Raw genomic sequence first — 25174 nt, 5'->3', positions numbered from 1 at the left:
TTTTACAGTTGAAGCTAAGATGAACCTCAGTTGGTCTATTCAGACTAAAATTTCAAATAATATGAAGCTTAGAAACTTGCCTAATTTGAGCAAAGCAGTAAATGCAACATTTGTTTCAGGCTAACCCACAAAAAACAGAATCTCAAAAGTCAACAGCAGCAGAGTGTCCATCAGTTCAGTTGTCTGTGTATTTCAGCATAAAGACAGTTGTTTTCTAGATGAAGAATTTTGTACAGTTTTAACAATGAAACATTTTTCTACTAGGAGACCTCATGCAGACTGTTGCTGCTATTCAGATAGCAACAATGCATTTAATATGCCAAGTGCTTTCAAAATCTATGACTCCTTCAGAGCAGTGCATTTCAAGAGGCAGCCTTACTGCAGTAAATCTCAAAGGAGTTTCATTGCAAAATTCTGCAGTCATCAGGCTGGAAATGTTCCAGGTCCTTAATCATACACAGCAGAGTGAGAACTGAGAGAGAGAGAGAGAGAAGAAAAATCTCCGTGATAAGCAGCACTAGGAAGGATGTGGTGGCTGAGAGAGAGAAACAGGAAAAGGGGAGGAGGAGAGGAAAGGGAGAAAAAATATCTCATGCTGTCGATGAGCAGAAATATAAACACCAGAGAGCAAGACATAAAGCAAGGCCAGCATCAGTTCTCCAAAGTTATTCTTCAGTCCTCATACTCTTCCTCCCTGAATCAAAAGATATTCATGGAACTATGCACATCTCACACAAAAACCAGGCTAAGTTGGGCATTCTCATACACCAGTTGGGCATGCCTACCCACCAGTTACATCTTCATGTAGTTACCAAAATGTATTTCTTCAGGGAGAGTGGAGGAGGAAGGAAATGTTGGCAGGGTCAGCACAAAATGAAGGGAAAAAGACTGCTAGAGGAGAAAACAAGTGGGAAACGGGGGGAGAGGATTGTTTTGGTTTGTGAGTTTTTTCAGGCTGAGCTGTGAGACTGAAACATCTGCATTAATGAATGTTTCAGGCTGTAATCTTATTTCAAAAAGGAATTTTTAAGAAACAGTGGCAAAATACAAGGTGAATTAATAATGCCCTTCCGTTTGATTTCTGATAAATCCCTTTAATGAACAAGGATACATGCCAACATTAAGTCAAACAAAATGAAATGCTGAGAACTGACTTAAAAGAGAGAAAGGGGGAAAAAAAACCAGAGTAATGACTAATGGCCAAGTAAAAAAAAAAGGAAAAAAAAATTAAAATAAATCTATTGATTCTTTTAAGCTGTGTTCCCTTAAGTCATAAAGAATAATATCTACAAATATCTAATTACTTCATTATCACAGTAAGTGCTGTGCTTTACAATTGCACATACAGGCATTCTGCATTCATTATAAATAAGATAAATTCTGCTCTGATTAATACAAGACAATAAAGCTCACATGCAATAGAAGAAAGGGTAAAATGCAGCTCACCAATATGGACAAAGTGATAGAGTGAGACATAACAACAAAACTTCGCAGACAGCTTTCCCAAAAGCTGTCAAATGCTTCAGCTCTCAGCCCGGTTTAACCCTAAAAAAGTAATTGAGTTTTAAAAAAAGTTGAAATAACAGAAAGGGCCCCAAAGTAAGACTTATTTCTATTAAATAAGAAATAAATTATAAGAGCAGAAAATAATATTTATCAGCAGGAATTAGAATAACCATTGAACAAAATATCTCCTGGGTATTCTTGACTTTCTGTCAGCCCATTCACCTGCTAATTAGCACCAAGACATGATTGTGATTGCATCAGGATAACAGGATGAATAATTCATAATACCTTACCCAGAGATCTGGCACATTAGTGGTTCTTAATCAGTTCACAACCCCAGGATTCAGCATAACTTTTATGGCAGAATTAACAACATACATACACATATAATGTATTTAGTAAAAATTTTCAGCTGTTATTTTAAACACAACTAACACTAGTCTACTAAGCTTAGCTAAAGCTGGGCTTTACTAAGCTAAATAATAGTTACTTCTGTTCACTCTTAGACTAGTCAAAAGTGACATATCATGCCATTAATACTGTGTCATGTCCCTCAACTGTTGAGTTTTTCATTCCCAGTAAAATGTCTATTGATAGTTTACTGTAAATTCCAAAATTCCTACACCTCTTCTGAGGACAACATAGTGCAATAAAAGCTTTTAGGACAAATCATTTAATGGCAGAGTATTGAAGACAAAATGCTAACTTTACTTACAGTACATTAGAGTTTATCTACAAAGATAATTTCATCAAATAATAGCTGCTTTTGAATAATTGTTCATTCCCATCACAAGGTTGACTATGCTACATTATTCTGGAATAAATACCCTGGTAAATGTATCATAAATTTCCAAGCACAGAAAAGTTCTCTGAGTATGGGCTGGCTGCATTCACCATCAAAGCTGGTGAACTGAACATCAGTGATACAATTATTCCAGGAAAAGACTCAGGTCCTAATGTATCATTTCACAATTCAAATAAAAGAGCAACAGTAAAGAAATTTCCATGCGATTCAGCCTCTGTGATTTAACTGTTGTTATTTAATGTAGGTCATTAAAAATTAAATTATTTTCATAATCCATCTTATTTCCTTTTTTCCCCCCTTTGCATTTCCCTTTGGATGAGAAGAACTTGACTACTTAGTTTATCTCATTTTTATAGCTCACTTCTTAAGTCCCTTACCTTGTCAGATTTCGCATAATAATGCAATATTTTGTTTGGGGGGGGGGGGGGGGGAAGAAAAAAGAAAAAAAGAAGCAGCAGCAGCTTTTACAAATTAAGAGAAGATTAAAATAATAATTTTTTAATTTAGTTTTGTAGAATCTTCAGTTATTTTTTAAACAATTGAACACCGACATGAATGAAGGTCCAGACAGGACAAGCAAGCTACCTAACAGATGGTTGGAAGGATGAGAAAATATTTAATGGAAAGAACTATTCCCACCATTGGGATTTCAACTTTCCTCTTCAGCGAAATGATGTTCAGCTGTCAAAGGAGAACAAACAAACCTTCAAGGTGAAATTTCGATGAGCAGTTTATGGAACTTGCACCTTTTTTTTCTTAGCAATATCAAACATTAAGTCAAAATACTGTAACAGGTAGCAATATTAAAATTCTGTCAAGAAATCTTATCATTTGCTGATAAAGTGAAATGTTTTCCCCAATGATATTTTCCAAATCAGCCTTATAATGAATTACTAGAAATTTTAGATACGAACTTTTATAGATTGCCTTCCATCCCGATGGCTCATAACAATTTTAAACATCTGTAATTAATGATGTTCACTGCAACGTTGCATACTTTTCAGTGTACAAAATTGAACATTATTAACAGAAAAAGAGAAGTGCAGGGCCAATCTCAAGGCAAGGAAGTCTCAGATGAATGAATCAACCAGAATGAATCAGCAGCAGTACCAAAGCATTCTCATCTATTAACAACGTTGGACTCTTATGATACTGATGACAGCAAATGTCTCAACTTCCCAGTCCTTCCATACCATTTCACAGCCCAGAGAGGCTTAACAGGACTTGTTTCAGAAGAGACAAATAACAGACCTTAAAAAGCTTGGGGTGGCACAAGTGAACGAGAGATGTTCCTGCCCTTTAGGGACATGCTGAAACGCACTGACCACCTGTAGTTGCCAGCCAACAAACACTTGGAGAGAGCAGTGCCAGTCCCTGACAAACGTGGGCTTAGGGGCCTTCTGCTCCCTTCTCTGGATTTGGGATGCAGACAGGAACAGAGGATTGGCTCCAGTACGGCTCTGGTTGCCATGGAGACAGGAAGCCGCTAGGGACGGTCCCCAGCTGCGCCGGATTATCCAGCATGGCGCACACACCTCTGTAACATGCACCAAAAATTGGAGTTTTCTCAGTGATGTTTTAAAGTCCTAACACCACTAACTTTCAGATTCTCCTGGGCAGGTATCGCATTGAAGTAACGAGGATTGTACTTCAATAAAAAATAACCACCTGGGATTTGGGGTTTTTTTCTGTGATTTTAAAAAAAAGTAAGCATGGGACAAACACAAGTTTCTCATTGCAAAGAGAGAACGTTCTCCATTTTACTCAGCAGGGAAACCAGTTCCTCAATTACTATGTTACTACACGCATCTAACTCATCTCTGCCCTCTGCAAGAGTCAGATGGTCTTTTGTGATGCTGAGGAGGCAGCAAGTCAGAAAGCCTGTTAGCAAAATGCTTTTCTTGCCAACCCCCTACAATCCCTGCTTCCATCCAATGTGTGTGTTACGTGCCTGGGAAAGAAATCAATGATTTACTGAGAGCCCTCCTCTTTCAGTAGCCTCTGCTTGAGAAAACTCTGAATAAAAGTAATTCCTCAGATGTTCAAACAAGGATGCAGTTCTCAAAATGCCATAGATTTTACATACAATTACTGCAAATATAACTGGGTTTCCAGCACAATGTTACTGGAAGTCACGTGGACAGTGTGCTTTGATCTGTCTCTTCCCTTAAACATACTGTTAAACCAGATAATTCTTCAGAGATGGAAGAGTTCAACTACTAATAGATTAAATCCTAAAGTAGAATCAATCACATTATCAAATTATGTGAAAATAGCTCATACTAATTTAAAGTACATAATTGCACATAAGTGATTTCTTAATGATTACCTCCATAAAAATGCATTCACTGCTGGAATACTTGCAGTGCTTTGCCCTAATGCACTCTGGGATTTGCAGACAAATACCTAACCAAATGAAAAGAATTCATCTGGCTATAATGTTTGAGTTAGGACAGACCAAATCTGTTTAAATCTGTTATCATTAGCTAAAATAATTTAGATTGAAATATGAGACGGCAGGTAACACTGAAGATTCAGAAAAAAAAGATATATGTATGCTTGAATTATATATATATATATAAAATAAATAAATAACTATATTTATAGTGATGTAAGATTTGGTCATAGTTGTCACATAGGAAAGAGTTTTAACCAACATATTTAACCTTGTGATTAATGACAAAATGGAAAAAATGCCTGTAACTACAATAGATGGAAAGTTACATAGCTCACTCACAAAGCTATACACAGTCTTCACTGCTTGCAGTTCACAATTGCAGAAAAACAAATTCTACTGGTAAAAAAGCATCCTGCTAACAATAGCCAAAAATTACTGATATCCACACTTATCCTACATTTTTAAAAAGGAAGGTTATTCACATATTCTCAATCCCTAAGCATCTTTATCCTACAAGAACAGTGAAAAATCAATTTTTTTTCCTGCAATTTTGTTCCTAAAAATTCTACCTGTTTCTCTCAAACAATCTTTAGTTCCTTTCATTCCACATGTCTCTCAACTGATCCATATAGCTACTGTCCCACAAATTCTTCTCAATGCTCAAAGTTAGCTGTGATATAAGAAAAAAAACTCTGATAGCATATAACTGAAGTGGGGAGTAACTGGGGAAAAGAACCAGAACACATAATTAAAAAAAACATATACAATACATATTTTAAAATATTTAGTTATAAACAGTCCATCTTCAATTCCCCAGGCTATAAACTCTTTGGGGCAGAGTGCTTTGCAGTGTATTTATAGTTTAAAAACATGCCCACCCTAACTAACTGTACCTTACAGCGAAGCATAAATGTTTTCTCACTTGATTGCACTTATCATGGCAGAGAGACATACTGTACTAGACTGTTTCCTCCAACTTGAAAAATGTGTTATAATAACCGTGCTGTATTTTAATTGTATTGCTTTCAGTATGCAGCATTCATATTTCTAGGAAATGTTTAAGCATCTAATTAAACTACTCTAAAAATAAATCTTAAATATTCATGAAAATTTAAAGCTGACAATTTATTCTGCATAATTGGCTGATGGAATTAATTCATACTGTGCTACATTGAAATCAATCTGTACAACATCTGTTTGTATAAAACATTCAATAAATATCCCTGTGTACAAAATCTTCTCCGTAGCTTCTCATAGTAACCAAACAGTACTTTATTTTAATTTTGTAAGTATGCAGTGAGTACGATTAGCTGGTCAGACTTTATTATTATTATTAGCTCTTTGCATATCAGGCTTTATGCCTAGGACTTAAAACTTGCAGATATTTCACACAGGTCATATGGCAGATGAATTACCTATCACCAATTTCAAATAAAGACAAAGCAGGTCATTAAAACTGATAGAATTCACTGAATCAATTTAAAAACAAACAAACAAACAAAACTAAAAACCCCTAAAAAACCCTAAAACAAACCACAACAAAACAAACAAACAAATCGAGCTGTTTAGTGAAAGTTCAGAATACCTAATAAGTACTTATTTGTATCGTGACTTTTAACCCTTGTTCACATGTGTAACTAAAGAGTCAAATTTTGGTTTTATGCGAGCTTAACCTCAGTTAAAACAGCAGAAGGAAGTGCAAGGAAAACAACTGATAAGGTGGCTGTGTAATGAAGAGGAAATACTGAGTTTGTATACATCATCTGTTCAGTGTATTTAGGTACTTCTACCTAAGCCACCACCATTTTTTTCATTGAAAGAGCACACAAATAAGACCAAACTCATTAGGTATCCAAAGAGACCAGCAGACTGTATACAAGTACGAGATAGGGCAGTCTTTGGACTGAAAAGTATACAGTTTAAACAGATGAAAAAACAGATTAAAAAGTAGGTATAGATATAAGCAAAATGTAGAATGTTCTACTTACTGAATGGTACTGATTTTTCAAATAGTATTTAACTTAAACCTGGAGAACAAAGAATTTGTATGTTGGGAATGAAGCTCCTGTGTGGATTTTGTATTGTTCAGTAGAAGTAAGTGCACACTTCAGCTTTTCCCCATAATTGAGCACTAATAGGACCTCTTTGCTCTATTCACCCACTTAGTACATGAAGTTTGATGGAATTTAATCAGTTGGAGTCTTTTATTTGTCTATAAAATTTGGTTCAAAGAGACCAGTGGTTTCCAATGTAAATTCACAGAAAGTATTAAACTGTAACAGTAGCATTGCTTAAGCTTTGAGGTTTTAGGGGTTCAGTAGTCTCTATTTGATGTTTTTAATGTATCAACGATCAGCAGGAAAAAAAAGTTTCTATGTACTGAGAAGTGGAATCTGATAGGACAGCTTCCTTCAAAAAATTTCTTAATGATCTCCACAGTGACAAAATATATGCAGATTACAGAACCTTATTTCAAAATATTAGAAAAGTAAAACTATGCTATCTTCTGCCCGAGCATACAGCAACCCACTGCAGCAATTGAGTGGCACTAATGATTGGCAATAATCCCTTTCAATAGCCACAGAGAGCAAATATTTAACAAATTACCTTTTTCATGGCCTTTATTATACTAGAGTGGAACAACAAATACCTCTAAATGCTCTGAGTTTATAACTCAGAACTGAAATCAATTTCAATTTTACTCCAAATGATGGTGCAATGGCAAGAGAAGACAAACAGCTCATAGTGCATTGCAGTTCTGCATGAATTGATTCTGATTACATGAGTAAATCTTCACTAATTCCATCGATGTCCATCAATTTGAGGACCATTCAAGGTCTCAAGGAACTATAAGACACATTCATATGCTTTTTACTATTTTACTGACTATTATTTAATAGTTGTATATAAATAACAGATCATTAGAGTCTTATGCAAACCTTCATTGCCAAAGTTTTGCAAAGACAAGTTTTCAAATTTATTTTCAAAACACTTTTAACACTAGTTATATCTGAAGACCTAAATCGAATTGGGAAAATTACTTTATGCAAGAATAAACCACAGTTACAGGTCTTTATAAGAACTACTTTAACATGTGATGTCTTGCCTCCTAGTCTTTGACTTCCAGTTGTAATACTTGTTTTCAATAAAATATTTTCAAAATGTTGTCTGTTTTGAATACAAAATTCAGTTGTTACATGGAGTTAGAGATTAGGTTATCTGCAGTGCTCTCTCTTTAAGATACCAATTTATACATTTTTCAACATTAAATATGTATCTTTCAAGATCAATTACGGAAAACAATCACAGAATAAGATAATTTGGATCACAAGTAAAAACTTAATGTCTTTGAAGAACAGGAAACAGAATTGGCACAAGAGTTAACAAAATTTTGCAGAGCAATTAAACATGCTACAGTTTTTAAATTAGCCTTCTACCATAAAAGTATTGCAATTTTTAAAAATCAAATTATTATTGTCAGAATACATAGAAATCTAGTCTGTATTCTTCTGTATTATCAGAATATGAAGAAATTTGATCTGACCATACTTTAATTCTGAACATGTGAACAATTCTTGAATGAGCAGGCATTGAAAAATTACACAGATAAAATTGTGCTCCAATTGCCCTAATTTGAACAAAGGCAATGTTAAATATAGGCTCAGGGATATAAAATGAGAGTGCTCTATTATATAAAAAAACTTGAAAACCATTGAACATTAGTTCTGCAATTAAGAAACAATGCTGCAATATAGTTATTTTTAAATATTAAAAAACAAACAAAACCCAACTAAATCTTTCTTCATAAGAATAGCAAAAGATCAACTTCTAACAAAATTCCACCTCATTTCTCTCAGTCAGGAATTCATTTTCTGTCTGCTAAATCTCTCAGAATAGATATTGAGCAGAATTTGCATAAAGTATGTATTTTAAAATATACTTACATTCATGTATTTGCAAATACAAATTTCAATGGGATATTAAATTAACATGTGGTATGGAATATAAAATCCTGAAACTTAGATGTAGATTCTAAAAACTCAATCTAAAACAATAAACAAAAGGCTGTTAATTTCAGCTCTGGAACGATTTTTGCTGAAAACAAAAATTTTTAATTTTTTTATTTTAATTTTAATTTTGAGGAGACTAAAGGAATGGCTATATAGTCCAAAAGAGATCAGTTCTCCTGTAAATAACATTACAGATTTAAGGCCAGAGTCTACTAAGCGTGCTGACTCAACTCTCTAACTGTATAAAGTACAATTATCAAAAGATTATCAAAGATGAGGAAAAAAGAGAGAACAGCTCACACTACATTTTTGTTACTCCTGTTGCTATGTAATTGTTGACTGAAATATTTTTTCTCAGTGTTGTGTCTTTCTGTTATTTTCATCAAGAACAATAGTGAAAGTCTAATATTTTTTCATACGTATATTTCATATATATGTTTAACTAGTGGAAGATTACTATTACAGTAATAATTCAGACACTTGCACATTCTAAATCAGTTTATAGTCTTGAAACAGGATACATTCCTTGTTATTCATGTTTGACTTGTTATTACTCAATAGAACAAAATAGAGAATTAGATTACAAAAGGACTTTCAAAAGTTTTCCATTGTAGTGTACGCTTTCATGGAAATCTCCTTTTGAATTTATCATACTCTCCCTTAAGCTTTTTTGTCTTACCTGCTTCTGAAACATTCTTATCTGAAATAGCTCTTTTCTGAAGGTATTTTATGATATTCCAGCGATTAATCTTGCTCTTTCACAAGCAGAAGACAAACTTCTTTGACTTCTAAGGTCTCTTACCTCCTGCAATGTTTCTGGAAATATTTGACACTTATCTATCATCTTCATACTACATAGACACAAGCATAGAAATCAAATAAGGAGCCTGATTAACTGTACCTATAGATTATTTTCTTACAGACACAACTTTGACTGTTAACAACTATATGGAAGAACAGTTGCCTGGGACTAGTTTGGGAAAGGAATTGTATCAATAAAGTACTTGTCTGCTTGGGGGCATGCAGGTAAAGGTAGTTGGAAGCCTGACTTTATTTCTAACAGCTCAATTTCTGACACTAATTAAAGATCTACCTGGCCTGACCTCAGAGTTTGGAATACATCTTCATTTATCTCAGAAAACATTAAGACTCAGAAACTAAACTATCTGCATATATGTGGAACTTCAAGTACTTTGGGTTTGTTCAGAATAAGATCTAAACATCCTCTATCAATTATGTGTGTAATTAACTTCACGCTCTTCAAATGTGCCACTGATTTCAATGAGCTGCTTCAAGGAACCAAAAGCTTATCCAACAAGTTTTTTCATGTTGTTGCACTGTTTTTTAGTTAATTTTTCTTGAGCAGCTATGTTAAATTAGTTCAAATATATGGTGTGGATAGAACTAAAAAACAGGAATCCAAAGCATTGAAATATTGTTCCTGTTTTCTCTCTGTCCTTAAATTCAAACAGGTTTGTTGAATTTCAGGTTGGTCCCATGCTGGCAGAATATTTGTATATTGACATCAGCTTTCACCCTTCTGACTTCCGTTATTATCATTAAGTCATTCTCATGTATGACTTAAAATACAACCAGTCTTTTTATTTCCCTCAACCTGAAGTGTACTACCGTAATTTTTTTTCCAGATTACTATATCGCAGCCTATTGCAGCTGCTGAAAGAAGCCACTTACTCCCTAGCAAGTAGGTCAGGAAGTACCCTCATGCTCCTTTGGAAATACATTTGGCTCTAGGAGTCAGTCCATCCAACTCACAGATTTAGGTCACAAGTTTGAGTATTAGGGATGGAAAACCATAAACAAAAGTTATATACAAAGGAAAGGCAACATGGAAAAACTATTTTCAAAACTATAGTTATAACAACAGAGTCACTAGAAAAAAATGGTTACTTACCAGAGTAACTGTGGCTCTTTGATGTGTGTTATCCATGGAGATCTCAATCTCATTATTCTTCTTAAGGTTTCTGCTTGCCTAAAGAGTCAGCGTTCTTCAGTGCTATCGCTTTACGTTGTATAATAAGCTCCTTATTACGTACAGCCTAAGAAGTTGTTTCCCATAGCATTGGCACATTTTGTTCTAGCATGGGGTTCAAAAGGGTGTGTGTATGTGTGTATGTTAAGAGATGAATGCAATTGTTTACATAAAATTTGAACATATTTCAGTAGATTAGGACACAGACTGAAAAGTATCTCTGTCCCTATAAAGACCACACTATTAATTTAAAGTCTGCCTGTCCCTTAGCTTTCAAGCTCTTACAGTAGCACACAAAATGCTGCTTTCCTGGTGGCAGCTATCAGGCTGCTAAAAATTCAAGGATACCCATATATCTTGCTCATATTATATCAACATCCTCAGAGTGACTTAACCTTTCAACAAAGTTTACCTGATTGGTTCTGGATGCTCAGGTGGACCTTACGTAACCAACGTAACCCTCACCATGTCGAGATCAGCAAGCATTCCATTATGCCTGAAATAAGGCAATGAAGGAAGGCTCCCAGGATGGAGTCACTCAATTTTAAGTCTTTCCATTGGAATTACTCCTGCTTCAAAAAATGGTGTAACCTGCAACTAAGCACTTTTGATGAATACATCTGGCGTCTTCAAACAATAAACTGGGCATAGCCTAGGATTTTATTTATTTTAGGGACTGAGAGACAGAAGACGTGACTTGGGGGGCACCTAAGTGAAATACCAATTCCAAAATATCTGAATCCTATGGTCCACTGAAGAATATTGCAATAAACAACATGTGCTATTCATCTGCTTTCACTTCCTCCAGATCACTACTACAATAAGGATTACAGAAAAGCATATAGCAAACCCAGGGCTCAGAAAATGAAAAAGCTTCTGATGTGGAAGCAAGAACATCGATTGCATTGGAGTATTTCTTTTTCTCAATCTATAGAACACTCTCTACTGACTTCTAGGAAAAAGCAATCACAAAAAAAGCTCTCTGTGCTACTGGATCATTCACTGACAACTAGAGAACATGGGAGAAGTATCTGCTCTCCTACTGAAAATCTAATGCACTGCTAGTGGCAGAAGCAGGTGAAATAATTTGACTTAGAAGACTTCCTGAGACTCACTAGATGAGTGATCAACAACTTCTGCAGAGCAACTGTGTCTGTCAACACTTGGTTTATGAACCCCTAACAAGGACAGAAATGCTTTTTATGCCACAGAGCACCCAGAGCAATATGATGTTTATATTTAATTAATTTTCTGGAAAAAAAGTACAGATTATTCAAAGATTTAGCTGAATAATTCACCTTGTCGTCAGGGAAGCATCCACTGCTACAAAGCTAGAAGGCAGATCACACAAACTAAGGGTACACCTAAGCGGAGTCAATCTTTCTGCAGTTTTAGCAAAGCCAGAACTACTGCTGGGATTGTGACCTTGTGCAAACAGTTACTTGAATGCACTCAGTAATTTCACTCACCCGCCTTTAAGTTCATCACCCTCAAAAGAACTTGGTCATCACTTACATATACTGAGATTGTAGTTTGAATAATCTTAAATCCACAGGTGGCCCAGCACAAATACATGCCACCACCTACAGGAAAACATAACCTGTCAGCTGTTCCTCATGACAAATTTCAACTCTTCCATGTTTCAGAGGGAGCTAGTCAACAAACTTGAGAATCTTTTCCTGTTCACCGAAGTCTACTTTGCTAGGAGCACTTGAGAATAAGCTGCCTGATTTGACAGTTCACTGACAAACTTTATAGCATTTTGGTGAGTTTTATGTCAGGACATTCAATTAGGAAGCTCTTGCTATTCCTAATTCTTTGGGATAGTTCCTCTGAAGATCCTGGCACAAGGTATGAAATTCTTAGAAGGCAGTTGCTACTTTACAACCACGTCCACTTATGCTATTAGATCCTGATACCTGGTACAAAGCCCAGATAGTTTTGAGGTATCAATCACCTTTAGACAGAGCAAGCATACCAAGTCCAGTATGCAATACCCCACAGTCAGCATTCCTAATTTTCCATCCTCTCCAGGATCATTCCAAGGGCCTCTACGTTCATGAGTTGTCAGAATGTCTTCAGTCAACCAGATAGAATGTGTGACATGATAGTGATTCATCAAGAGATGATGAAGAAACTGCAACTTATAACATAGCTTCCTAATATGCAACTATCTTATCTGTTGATACTTATGGCTATAACAGATTTATCCATTGAAATTTATACTGCTTGGGAGAAGGGAATCTGCCCTTCCAGCAGAGTAGAGTCAGTAAACCATTTCAAAATAGAATTTCATACTCTATGATACCCAGTAAAGATTTACCCAGTTTAACAGCAATACAGATAACCACAATGACCTGACTGGTATACTTTATGAACTTTCCTACCAGAAATTATTAAAGCACCCAGGAACTGCACCATTCTACAAAATCCCTTTGGTCTCCATTTTGGATCTTATGCACCAGGTCAATAGCTAATCTTCAACTGCCTAGTCTAGAGATGTCGGAGACCTGCTGGCTTGCTTGCAGACTAAATAACACTCATAGTTTTGTCACAAAGGGCCTGCGCAAGACAGTAACTAAAATGAGAAAGGACTCCTTAGCTTTTGAATTAACAAAAAGATAGCGGTCTATAAACAGGAAGAAAATAAACCTAGCAATTGCCAATATTAATTAACCAGCCAGAGTGTTTCAACATAAAAAGGTAGTCTTAGTGCCAAGTTTTACCTTAGTTCCACAGGGGCAGGTAAGCAGATCTGAGAAAGGAAAGGAAAGGAAGTGAAGCTATAGGAATCTAGGAGACAGGTAAAACCCAAATGGGTATTACTGGCCAAAAGACTCCTGCAAGGCTTACTTGTAAAAAGGGGAACGGAAAAACAGGGACTTGTACACTGTTTGATGAAACAGGAGCAAATAAGAACAAGTGACTTCCATAACAGGCCCTGGCAGACAGTAGTAATTTATAGTAACTACATACTTCAAACTATTTTAGAAGGTCAAGCATCTCAGGATTATACAACAGCACAACATCAAGGATCTGTATTTTTATCTTTTTCTGAGGTTGCATTAGTCTTTCAATTATTGCCAACTTTGCTGATGTAATAAAGCTAGAATTTTCTAGAAGATGATAGAATATATAAATACACACAAATCTACTATTTAAAAGTCTAATCCTCCAGATAGTTAAAAATAACCAGTGTGCTGTTTTTAAAAGTATAAGTAGTTGTTGTGAGTATTCAGACTGGTAATATTTATTTCACAAATCAAAGAAAAATAGATTTAGATAAATGAGAACTTACATGACCTTTGAGCTAGCTCAGGTGCCAGTAGCAGTCTGGAGACAGCAACACATAACAGCTAACTTTTCCTGCTTTTGTCACGTAACATTACAGAAGTATGTATGGCACCAATAAATACACATATACACTAACTGTTGGGAAAAAAAACAAAACAACACAAAGCCGACATAAACTTGGGAATTAGACTTAAGTTAGCTAAAATAGGCATTCTTTAAGAACAAACACTGCTTCTGTTTGAAGCAGGTAAATATGAAATAAAGTTACTGGGATTTTCATGTGTAAAGGTGATTTGGTGGTTAGCACTTCAGGAAAAAAAAGGTGAGAAGTTACAGGAGCAAATACAAGTCTCTACATTGGAATGACAAGTAATGTTCTTTACAACTTTTCAGCTCCTGAGCTGAATTGCATGACAACTGCTCTACCAAGCAAATAACTAAATAGACCACCTTTGGAAGCTCTGCTGTACCACATTCTAGATGGCTGTGGGTGTGTTTGGATTTTGTGGGGTTTTTTTTCTTTGGAGTTTGGTGGGTAGTTTGTTTTTTGTGGTTTCCCCCCCCTTTTCCTTGTTTTCAGCATACTGGGTTTTCTTGTTTGTTTAGAATGTGACACAACTTCTCATTGAACTTTTGATTAAATATGTTTTAACCCATCAATGATGTGTTAGGTAACTCAATCTCTGCTCTTAACAAAAGACAGGACAGCTTATGTAGAGATAACATCCCTGAAGCAGCATTTTATTTTATTCATTTAATTCCAAAACATTTAATTTAGAAGTCTGGCATCTCAGTCATCCATCTTAACATGGGCTAATATTGACATAGTGTTGTCAGAATACACAGACAACTAAACAGCCAAAGAGTTTACAAAAAATAAATTCATAATTCTTCAAAACAACTGCAAAAGGTTACAAGTATCAAAACTCTTAGGTAGATGCACTGCATTAAAAGAAACTGTGCACATAAGTTAGAGGCAAAAAAACCAAATTGCTACTGAAACCTCACATTTCAAAGTTTATTGTAAACTGATGAACAGGGTGGTCATTTCACACCAGCTTAGCTGTTTTCATTGACTGAAAAGAATTTGGGGTGGCTAATTTACTTTGCATGCACAAAATGTACTGCTTAACAGAACTGTCAGCTCATTTCAAATGGAGAAAATTTAACTGGAATCTAATTATCTTCAATCACTTTCCATTATTCTTTCCCATATTTTCCAATCAACAGGCAAACTAAAAATGCCTCAATTACTATGCATCTTTCTGCACTGCTCAAGTGCAACTAAGATAAATAGGGCCAATAAACCAATCAATCCATCAATGCCCATGAAGACTCATCTGAAACTGCTTCTCGGTAAAGTGGACAGCAGATCTGAACAGCTGTACAATACAGATATGCTTAGCACTAGATATTTAGTGTGACTGTGGCAAGGAAATATTGGTGATGATGAGGATGGTGAAGTGGATGAAAGAGGGATCAGAGGAAAGCTTTTTAATTATTGCCCTCTCCTGCTTCTTCATCTTGCTGATCACTCGTCCACAGAGTGAGGTTATCTCGAAGTAACTGCATGATGAGAGTGGAGTCCTTGTAGGAATCCTCATTTAGTGTGTCCAGCTCTGCTATGGCATCATCAAAGGCTTGTTTGGCTAAAAGGCAGGCCTGCTCAGGAGCATTCTGGATTTCATAGTAGAACACTGAGAAATTGAGTGCCAGCCCAAGCCTAATTGGGTGAGTGGGCTGCATATGCTCTTTGCTGATTTCAAAAGCCTCTTTATAGGCAGCTTCTGAGGCTTCCACAACACTGTTCTTCTTCTCTCCCGCAGCAACTTCTGCTAAATAGCGGTAGTAATCCCCTTTCATTTTCAGATAAAAGACTTTGCTCTCATACTGGAAGTCATTGCAGTTCTTGATCAAGTATTTATCTAGGAGAGCCAAAACATCATTGCAGACTGTCTCAAGCTCCTTTTCTATCTTCTCCCTGTAGGCTTTAACCTTCTCCAGCTTCTTCTCATTCCCATCTGCCATAGTCTTCTGCTCTATGCTGCTGATGACACGCCAGGAAGATCGTCTAGCTCCAACTACATTCTTGTAGGCTACAGACAGAAGGTTTCTATCCTCATTTGAGAGAGGCTCATTCAGCTCAGTTACCTGAAAATACAGACAAAGATAAAATTTAAAGGGTTTGCCTTAGAGAAGGATGTGCAAACTTCTTTCAATAGTTCCATCATGAAGTGCAAGATTCAAAATTCTTTCTAGATCCCAAAATTTCTTCTAGACAGGAGTTCATTTGTAACGTTGAAAGTTTAAAACTGTTTCTGCAGTCAAGACTTAGGATTGAAAACCCCATGGTTCTGTTGTAAAAGAACGGGTATTTAGAAGTCATTGCAAAGCACGTTCACTGAACAAAAGTGAGTCAGGCTTGTGTAATGGAGAAGCATTTACAGAAGGAAGGCTCGGGTTTTTTTAGGAAGCCTGCTGTAATTATGCAGACTACACACTTAGTGATGAATTTAAATGTACCTAGAATACCAATTTTATGAATCTGGAACACAGCACAGGCACTGGAAACTGGTGCATTTCATGCATTTCTTTCCCCTGCTGCTTGCTTTCATTCGACAGCAGAGATGGAAGCGCTGCAGTCATTACGATTAAGCTCTGTGTAGTACAAACGGAATTAGTGTTTTATAGTATCTTTCAGTCACTTAGTGAGCAATTATACAATGTAATACAAAAGTTACCCTGATTTCTGCTAACTGGTGGTTGGAAACAAATTTTAGGGATAGGACATGAAAGATGCTGCATAGAAATTGAACAGGAAATCAAGGAAAAAAGCCATGATCAACTCCAAATTCCTACTACAAAAAGCTGAGATAGAGGAAGGATAATACTTCTAATACTGTATTTAGGACTATTTGCTGTGTTCATTTGTTCTACTTTTGCAAATTTACAAACATGAAATTAAACTCTCAGGAAATAGGATGGAAAATGTAACTCCACTACTGTAAGCATGCTGCATTAAAAGAAGTCACTAGAATTCTAAGCATATGTACTGTGGTGTGAAAGTAAACTTGTCCTTGCTCAGATACTGCTAAAATCATTAACTATTTCTTTAAAAATGTGTGCATTTACACTGCTTGACGAGCATCAGAATGCTCACAACCAAATATATACTACAAATAATCGAGTCACAAATATTTACACTATTCTGAGACTGCTAGTGTAGCCAGTGAACCATCCAATAAATGTGCATCTTTCCAAGTCTAAAAAATCATTTATATAAATTATAACAGTTACAGTAAGAGAGAGCTTGCTTTCAAATTTAGATTTTGTTCTTAAAATACTCTAAATCAGTTAGTTTTATCTCCAAAATGCCTCTTCCCCACAGATCAGGAACCCAAACTCCCAAAAGACACTGCTCTGCCTGGCCTAATACAATCAGAGAATCTGCAGAGGGTGAAATGCACAGGAATCAGCTCTGATGACACTTTCATACTCATCTTCACAGCTTCCAATCTACATCCTCCCAACAATCCCTCCCACAACCCACCTATATCATCTTCTCTTTAGCAAAGATAGTAACTACCTCAAAATGTAAAGGCTCAGCTAAGAGATTCTTGTTCCCTACGTCTATAAGGACAGCACTTGCTTTTACAGAAATAAAATAATCAACCAAAAAAGATTAATAATCACATGGCAATCCCTGCACTGCTGGAGGACTTTGCTTGAAAGTTCATTGCCAGTTCTCAAACACAGTGGTTGATCTAAAGGAGTCAGTAATGTTTTGCTAAAATTTAAACAATTTAACCACACAAATAAATTCCTTTTTCCCCCCCATATGTCTTCATTATCTTTACAGTTAAAAAAAAAAGCTTAAAAAAAATCATGATCTGTTAATATACTACTGAACTATATCACCCACAAAAATAAAAACTGCATATGAAAAAAGTATACAAGACAAAAATAACTTAAGGATGAGACTTAGTGGGACAGGACAATAGTAATAGAAATGCCACCTCTTGGCTTTGCAGTCTAGACTCCAACAAAAGAAATTAAAGCTAAAAAATGACTGCAACAACAGCTATGCTAATTCTTCCCCTGATACATCATCACCTCCATTTTTCACCTCATCCTCCATTTACCACTTCTGTTCCTGACCCTCAGCTAAGTGCTAACAGAACTTATCCTGACATAGCAAGATTGAGAAATAGTAGGGAATACTCAAGATACATTCACGTAAAGCACAACAAGAAAACCCCAGAAAAAAAAGCCATCTCTCAAGACTAACTGCAGAACAGTTGTTCATATGTGGAAAAAGAACATTAACTTCTTAATCAAAACAGAAAAATATCTGAGATAACATTAAGAGACTATTCCAGATCATCACCAGACTACTGTATTATTCCCAAGACTGACTTAAACTCACCTTGAAAGTGTTCTTTAAAGTAAAAAGGAAAAATTCATAGAGAAGCTAATTCAACATGCTTAGGAGATGTTTACTAGCTTTAAGATGTATCAGAAGTTACTGATCAGCAACTACCATCAACTCAAGTCCATGGCAAATTATTCCGTCCTAGCTAAAAAATGCTGATACTCTATGTAGATATATCTAAAAATGACATCTACCTCCCTAGTCTAACAGCTATATTACAAGAAACTAGACTCAAAGGAAAGCATGCGACCTATTATGGAGCTGCCTACTGTTTTATCTATTTCTGATTAGCAAAGTAGATAAAACCAGATATTTTCTCTTCACATGTGGGGATGATAGAGAGAATAAGAAAACTTGAAATGCTGAAGGAAATTTATTCCTTCCTATCTTCCATTCTACCTATAGCATTTCCTTAATAGAAAAGATCTTGGACTGCAATTATTTATTTTGACATTTTAGACGTAGACATACTTTCTTATAATGGCTGTTAGGAAAAAAAGGAGCACTTAGAAGATGAAAAGCCATTTGTAATATGATTTCAATGTAGTATTTATTTTCTTAGGTGTTATTCTATACTTTCCTTATGCAAACACACCTCTCTCACATCTAAGTTTGTGGTTATCAGTCCTGAGCCAGATGATGCAATTGAACACACCAGCTATGATCTGTTAGCAGTTTTCATTCAGACCAACAGCCTGCTTTTTATAACAAGAATACAGTCTAAATCATTTATATCTGTAATACTTACAGGTATCTCCTCCTTTGCTTTATGCTCACAAAGTTCTTTCAGAGTTTACTGGGAAAAAATGGGAGTCTATAAAGGGAATCCTGACTATAACCTTGGAATTCCCAACTACACATGCTGATGAGCATGGCAGTACTGTTATCAGCTCAGAAATTACTTCCATGTGTGTGATCCCACATAGGCCATACCAAGCCGAGTTACTTTCACATGAAAAACAAAGTGAAGGTTCCACAACTGACGGCAGATCTGTGATGCACTGTCAGATTACCTAGTACAATTTGACTGAGGTCAACTGAATGTATGCGATTATACTTCTGCTTCATTAGCCAGAGCATGTAAGTCAGAGCTAGAGCCAATTCTTAGCAAGCTGCTGCAAAAATGACTGTACCTGAGCCAGTATAAAATCAAGTTTAATTATTAAAACTCTCCTGATACAAAGTTATGCAGTCCATGACTTTTGAACAAATAGAAACCAGACCAATGAATTTAAACCAGATCAGTTTCTTGCATCATGTGGCTTCAGTGTTTTATATCAAGCACTGGAAGTTCTATAGCTAGATTTACTGTATAAAACCACAGTAAGTTAGTAATCTCACAGCAGGGGAGGATATTGTTTACATTAAAGGCTTCTCTTTCCTCCCTCCTACACACACACATACTCCATTATCCCAAAACTAGGCACTGATGTGAAGGACAGAACTCAGTGATACAGTATTAAAAATATGGAACGACCCAAACTTTTAAGTCCATTTATGTACACAGATAAAGCCTACAAAATAAATTAGAACCTCAAGCTATTTTGCTTAAATAACCTTTAGATCATTCCAAGACTTAATTTCACACTGAGTAGTATTCCACACACAATTTTAAAATTATACATCTCTCATAACTCAGATTCATCTTACTGGGTTTAACGTGCAAATGACCATCTACTTGCTATGTGGCTATACTAGAAAAGCAACATAAATTAATAGAGATCCTGAGCACTGCATATTAGGATTAATACGGTCTGAAAAACTAGGGGTTTATACAGCGGAAATGTTTATTTCTGGAATGATCTAAACTCAAAGGTACTCAATGCTGTATTCTCAAGATGCTGAAGTATTTGTTCCATCAAGTGAGAACACTTACACTAAAAGCCTATCTTTCCCCAGTGTGTTGAGAAGTAATTTTTTACCTACCGTGTAGTATTATTTAAAATACTTGGAATCCTGGAGCATTTAATGCAAAGAGAATGCCACACCCCTTGGAAGAATGCCATTTAATAGAGGCACATTTACATATGTTTGCATTTTCTATTAAAATAATTTTGGCTGAAAAAAGTAAACTAGACTCGTAACAGCAAACCAAGCTTCATTTTCCTCTCACACATTATAAGCCAAAACACTAGAACTCTTCCAAGAAAAATAAGCTTAACAGCAACAAAAAACTGTATTATTGAGCAGTAGTTTCCTTACTTAAGCTACAACTGCTACTTCATCTGGCTTTCCTTTAAAAGAAGGAAGTGATAGGACTGAAAAATAAGTGTTTCTCCCACTTTACACTGACAGCTGAAATGGCAGTCTTGTCATACTTGTTCTTCCTTTGGTGGCAGTCTCAAAAATCATGCAAATGTGATTTCACTAAAATAGTCTTTGTTACCTTATATTTTAGGAGTAACTATCAGGCTGTTGGCTATACTGTGTATTGTAAAAGCGTGGTGACAAGTATCTAGAACTGAAATTAATCATTCTGATTTCTATTTACACTGAAAGCACACTACTTTCATATGGCACCTTCAAAAACCATCAGATATGTTATATTCAGAGATTTATTTCTTTTTTTAAAGAAACTTTTCAAATCAAGATATCCCTCATTGAGAATAAATATCTGAGTTGGAACACTGATTTCCTGTTGAAGGAAGTCTAACATCTCTGGAGTGCAAGATTATTTGAATATCATTCTGTATGGGTAAAAAGTTCTCTTAACAGCTGTTATTTACAATCACTGAACTAGAAGGAAATATTAGCTGTGTGACAGAGAGCCCACATAACATTTCATAGGAGCTTATGCTCAGACCTACAAAATCAACTTCAAACACCGGGGAGCATTCTGGAAATTATCCTGTTAGAGCAAACACCTGTGAAAGCCAAGTAAACAACAGATGCTATATTGTAGGCATGCAACAGTATATGAACAGCTTAAAATAAGGAAACTGTTGCTTTTGAAATTTAGCTTTACTTTTTGTATTTTTAAAGTATCTACAATGTAACATTTCATAAATGCTCAAGAGTCAGCTCACTTCCAAAGTGTTCTCAAGCTCCCAATTACAGAAGCTTATTGTTATACAACTTACGCGAGAGCAAAAGTAGCATTACAGAAAAGAATACTGTGACTCAAGATGAATGAAAATTGCATAATTAGGACAGTTTAAAAAGACAACTGGACATACACACTAGTTATATGTACTTTATTTCCTGAAGCATAGCAATTGTATTGTTTCACATATGTTCAGAGCGCCATACATAAAGTGAACAAGAGCAGCAAAATAAGCATCTTTTTACTTCCTCTTTTTAAGGGACGCGACATGTATCACAGCCCCTGAATGAGACTAAACGGATTGATTCTTACAACAAAAATGTGAACTCCATTTGAAGCTGCTCTTTCAAACTAAAATCATCTTGTGTCCTTAAACAGCAGTACTCTCAAAGGAAATGATTCCTCTTGGGGCCTTTGGTGTTCACAAAGGACAGATCAGCAAGAACAAACCAAGTGTAATCAGATACAGCAAAGACACTGCTAAGCATTTACTAGCATTAACATTACCCTTAAAATTCAGATGATATGAATACTTTGTTTTTAAGAAAGGGACTAGACATAATAAGTTTGATCATTCTGCAATTTTATTATGTATCAGTACAGACAGGTCAGTACAAGTAATTTTCATTGCTTGGTTCTGAAAGGAGCTGAGTTGCAACTGTAACTTAGTGTTTAAACACATGTCAGTATTCAACTGGGTACGGAATGCACTGAGAATTTGTTACCCTACAAAGAAGAGGCAAAAAGGCAACGTTAAAGCTTGGGAAACGCTCTCTGTGCACTGGGTAGCTTTTATACCCGGATGCAGCTACTATACCATCTTTGATTCAGAGCGCTGATGTTCGCGGGTGAGGCCTCTGTTCGTGCCTTTTATCGTGAGGCAAAAGAAACGTCTAGAAAAGGAAGGGGCTCCTCTTGCTGTGCGCGGTTTTCCCAGACGCCCCCCGCCCCAGCGGCCATGCCACCTGCCCGACACTTCCAACTGGTCGCATATGTCCCAGACTCCCCTAGAAGGGGAGATGCACCCCAAGGTCAAACCCGCTATCCCCACGGGGGGGCGGTGCGCGAGGATGGACACCCATCTTGAGCAGGGGTCAGAGAAAGAATCCACTACGTTCCCGCCGCGACGCGGAGAGAGGCGGGCAGGATTCAAACTGCGGCACTGCGCGCCGGATTGGCGGGGTGGGGGAGAGAGGCGAGAGGAGGGCATGGGGACAGCCACACCCCCGGGGCAGGGACAGCCAAGGGAGCGGGCGGGCTGCAAGGGAGCCGTTACAAGGGAATGAAGGAAATGAGGAAGAAAATAAATTTTAAAAGAAAAGGGGTATCTAGGTCCAGTTTGGACCGGCTACTGTTTGTCTCCTCTATCCCCGAGACAGGTAGTAACGGGCACCGCCCCACACGGCGGCGAGGTGTCCCAGCGGGATGGTCTGGCTCTTGCTCCCGCCCTCCTTTCTTCACCGCGACGGGTGGGACCTGGCGGCTCGCATCCTCCCCGGGACCCAACTCCGCCTCGGACCAACCCGGACTTCCTCTCCCTCCCTCGCCACTACCCACCCTACACACTCCTCCCCGGGTACGACCCACAGCCGCCACGCTACCAGCCCCACTCACCGACTTCATGGCCGAGGCCATGTCGTCGTATCTCTCCGCCTGCTCGGCCAGGCGGGCTCGCTGCAGCAGTTGCTCTCGGTCCCCCATAGCCGCTTCCGTGGTGGCTGCTGGGCTGGGCACTCTGCGCCCCTCAGAGAGAGAGGAAAGGGGCGGGCGGGGGTCTGCGCCTCGAAACGCGCGGGTGGTGCGAGTAGGAAACCTAAACGGAGCCGCCACCTCACGCTCGCTCGCCCGCTCTCAGCGACCGCCGGGCTCGCCTCAGCCGCCGCTCACCCGCCGGCCGCGCTTGCCAGGCGACGGTTGGCGCCTCGCGCTCACGGAACGCGGCAAGGTGGGCAGCCGCGCGCTCGCTGCGTCCCCTCCGCGGCGTGAGCAGCTCGCGCCTCTCCGCCCGGCTCGGAGCCTCGCGCTGCTGCCGCCGCCTGCGCCTGCGCGCTAGGAAGGCAACGAGGGGGCGGAGTTGAGGAGACTGCAGGGGAGGGGAGGGGGCGCTGCTCCCCCGCGTTCTATTTCTAGGTGACGTCACTTGCTATAAATAGCTATCCCGGGGCGCCGGCTGGGGGGAGGCGCATGCGCGCTGCGAGTGCTGCATTTTACTGCTGCAAAGGTGGAGGTGGGCGGTGGGCGCAGGCATTGCGGAGCCGGGCCTGGCCCGCTCTCCGCGTCACGGACAGCGCTGGACGAGAAATGCTTCAGGACAGGCTGCGCGACCGGGCACCCCCTCACCTCCCCTGCCTGCGTTCCGTAGCGTGGTGCAAAGCTGCCACCGCGGACCCACGGGCGCGCCTCGCCCAGGGAAACCAGCAGAGCGCGGCTGCCACTCGGGTTGCGCTCGGTGTGGAACGACACACCGCTTTCACGTGTCCGACCCTGCCTCTGCGCCATTACTGCTTTGTGCTACCATAGCCTTCCAGCGCGAGCTTTGCCCTGCAGCATTTACACAGTTGTGTCTCGTTCCAGTGAATAAGTATGTCTCGTATCCCGGCTGCTTTGAAACATTCCTACTTGCGGGGGTGGCAGGCACGGGCCAATTCTGCTACCTTGCCTAAGAGATGCAACTAAATTCAATTTTACTATGTATTTTAATTTGTAATAGTCGAGCTCTTCTTTCATAAATTGACAGAGTACCAGCCTTACGTAAAAATAATCTCAAAGGAGAAGCACTGCACAAATGACACAGCTGCTGCTGGCGTCTGCAGAAATGCTAGCGCCCACGTTACTCACCTCTTACAATAAATCATAGATCAACTTTGTGTCTTTAACCCACAGTCAGCATTTAAACATCATCACACCACTGTACATATGGGGAGCTGCTGTACACCTGAGTGAAAGCTTTGCTCACCATCAGGCAGTTCGGCAGCAGAGCCCCTGCCCACAGCACCCATACCAGTGTAAGCTCGCACCCCTGAAGAAGAGGACGGCATGCACGTGAGGACACGGGCAGCAGGGGACCAAGGCTGGTCTCACCCATGACACTATTCTCCTGCTATCCTCACTACTCTTGCACTATTGCAATTGAGTAAATCCAGTCCATTGTGTCAGCCAAAAGTTTTTAGCCTTAACTCTAACATTGCTGGCTTTTCTGCATTAAGCCCTAATGTAATTTAAAATAAATGCTGCAGTTAGTTTTAAAAGGGACTAGATGAGTATTGCTGAGCTTTTTAAAGGACATAAATATTATGACAAATAAGAATAAATGGTAATAAAGCATGAAAGATAAAAATTACATGTAGCAAGTTATAAAGCAATTGCCAGAACATTCAGGAAATAGCTCTTTGCAGTACTGTAAAGCACACAGCTGTACGTACGTGTTGGCAAGCTGCATGGTGCCTTTTTCCTAACGGGATTTTATTTTCACCATTTCTAAGAGAAGGCAGTGACATATAAAACCTAACAGAATGGGTTCCGCATATGAGTCTAACTCATTGTCATCATTAATGCAAAAACTTGTATTGATTTTACCTAAGGATAAAGTCTTATCTACAGACAGCAGGAACATGTTCTTGAACAGGTATGATTCAATGTAAAAATAAAGATTTTAATGTATCTAACACTTATGTAAGAATAGGGAGACAGAGATAG

General features: G+C 38.1%; 1 protein-coding gene across 1 annotated transcript; it reads right to left on the bottom strand.

Moving 5' to 3' along the window:
• Nucleotides 1–14717: 14717 nt before the first annotated feature.
• Nucleotides 14718–23543, bottom strand: YWHAH (tyrosine 3-monooxygenase/tryptophan 5-monooxygenase activation protein eta). The gene is made up of 2 exons (XM_054844431.1): nucleotides 23093–23543; nucleotides 14718–16154 (listed from the first exon to the last, which is right to left on the bottom strand). The coding sequence occupies exons 1-2, from the start codon at nucleotides 23177–23179 to the stop codon at nucleotides 15498–15500; spliced, it is 744 nt and encodes a 247-aa protein (XP_054700406.1). The 5' UTR covers nucleotides 23180–23543; the 3' UTR covers nucleotides 14718–15497.
• Nucleotides 23544–25174: the final 1631 nt, after the last annotated feature.

This window comes from Grus americana, chromosome 16 (genome assembly GCF_028858705.1).
Source record: "Grus americana isolate bGruAme1 chromosome 16, bGruAme1.mat, whole genome shotgun sequence".
Lineage (NCBI taxonomy): Eukaryota > Metazoa > Chordata > Aves > Gruiformes > Gruidae > Grus > Grus americana.
The sequence above is the reverse complement of the archived record's forward strand: the minus strand, read 5'-3'. Positions and strand labels throughout refer to the sequence as shown.

What these genes read in the sequence shown, in the direction of transcription:
- YWHAH (XM_054844431.1), bottom strand. Translation starts at nt 23,179, where the DNA reads ATGGGGGACCGAGAGCAACTGCTGCAGCGAGCCCGCCTGGCCGAGCAG. An exon ending in TGGCCTCGGCCATGAAGTCG is followed by an intron (nt 16,155 to 23,092) that starts GTGAGTGGGGCT and finishes CTGTATTTTCAG; the next exon opens with GTAACTGAGCTGAATGAGCC.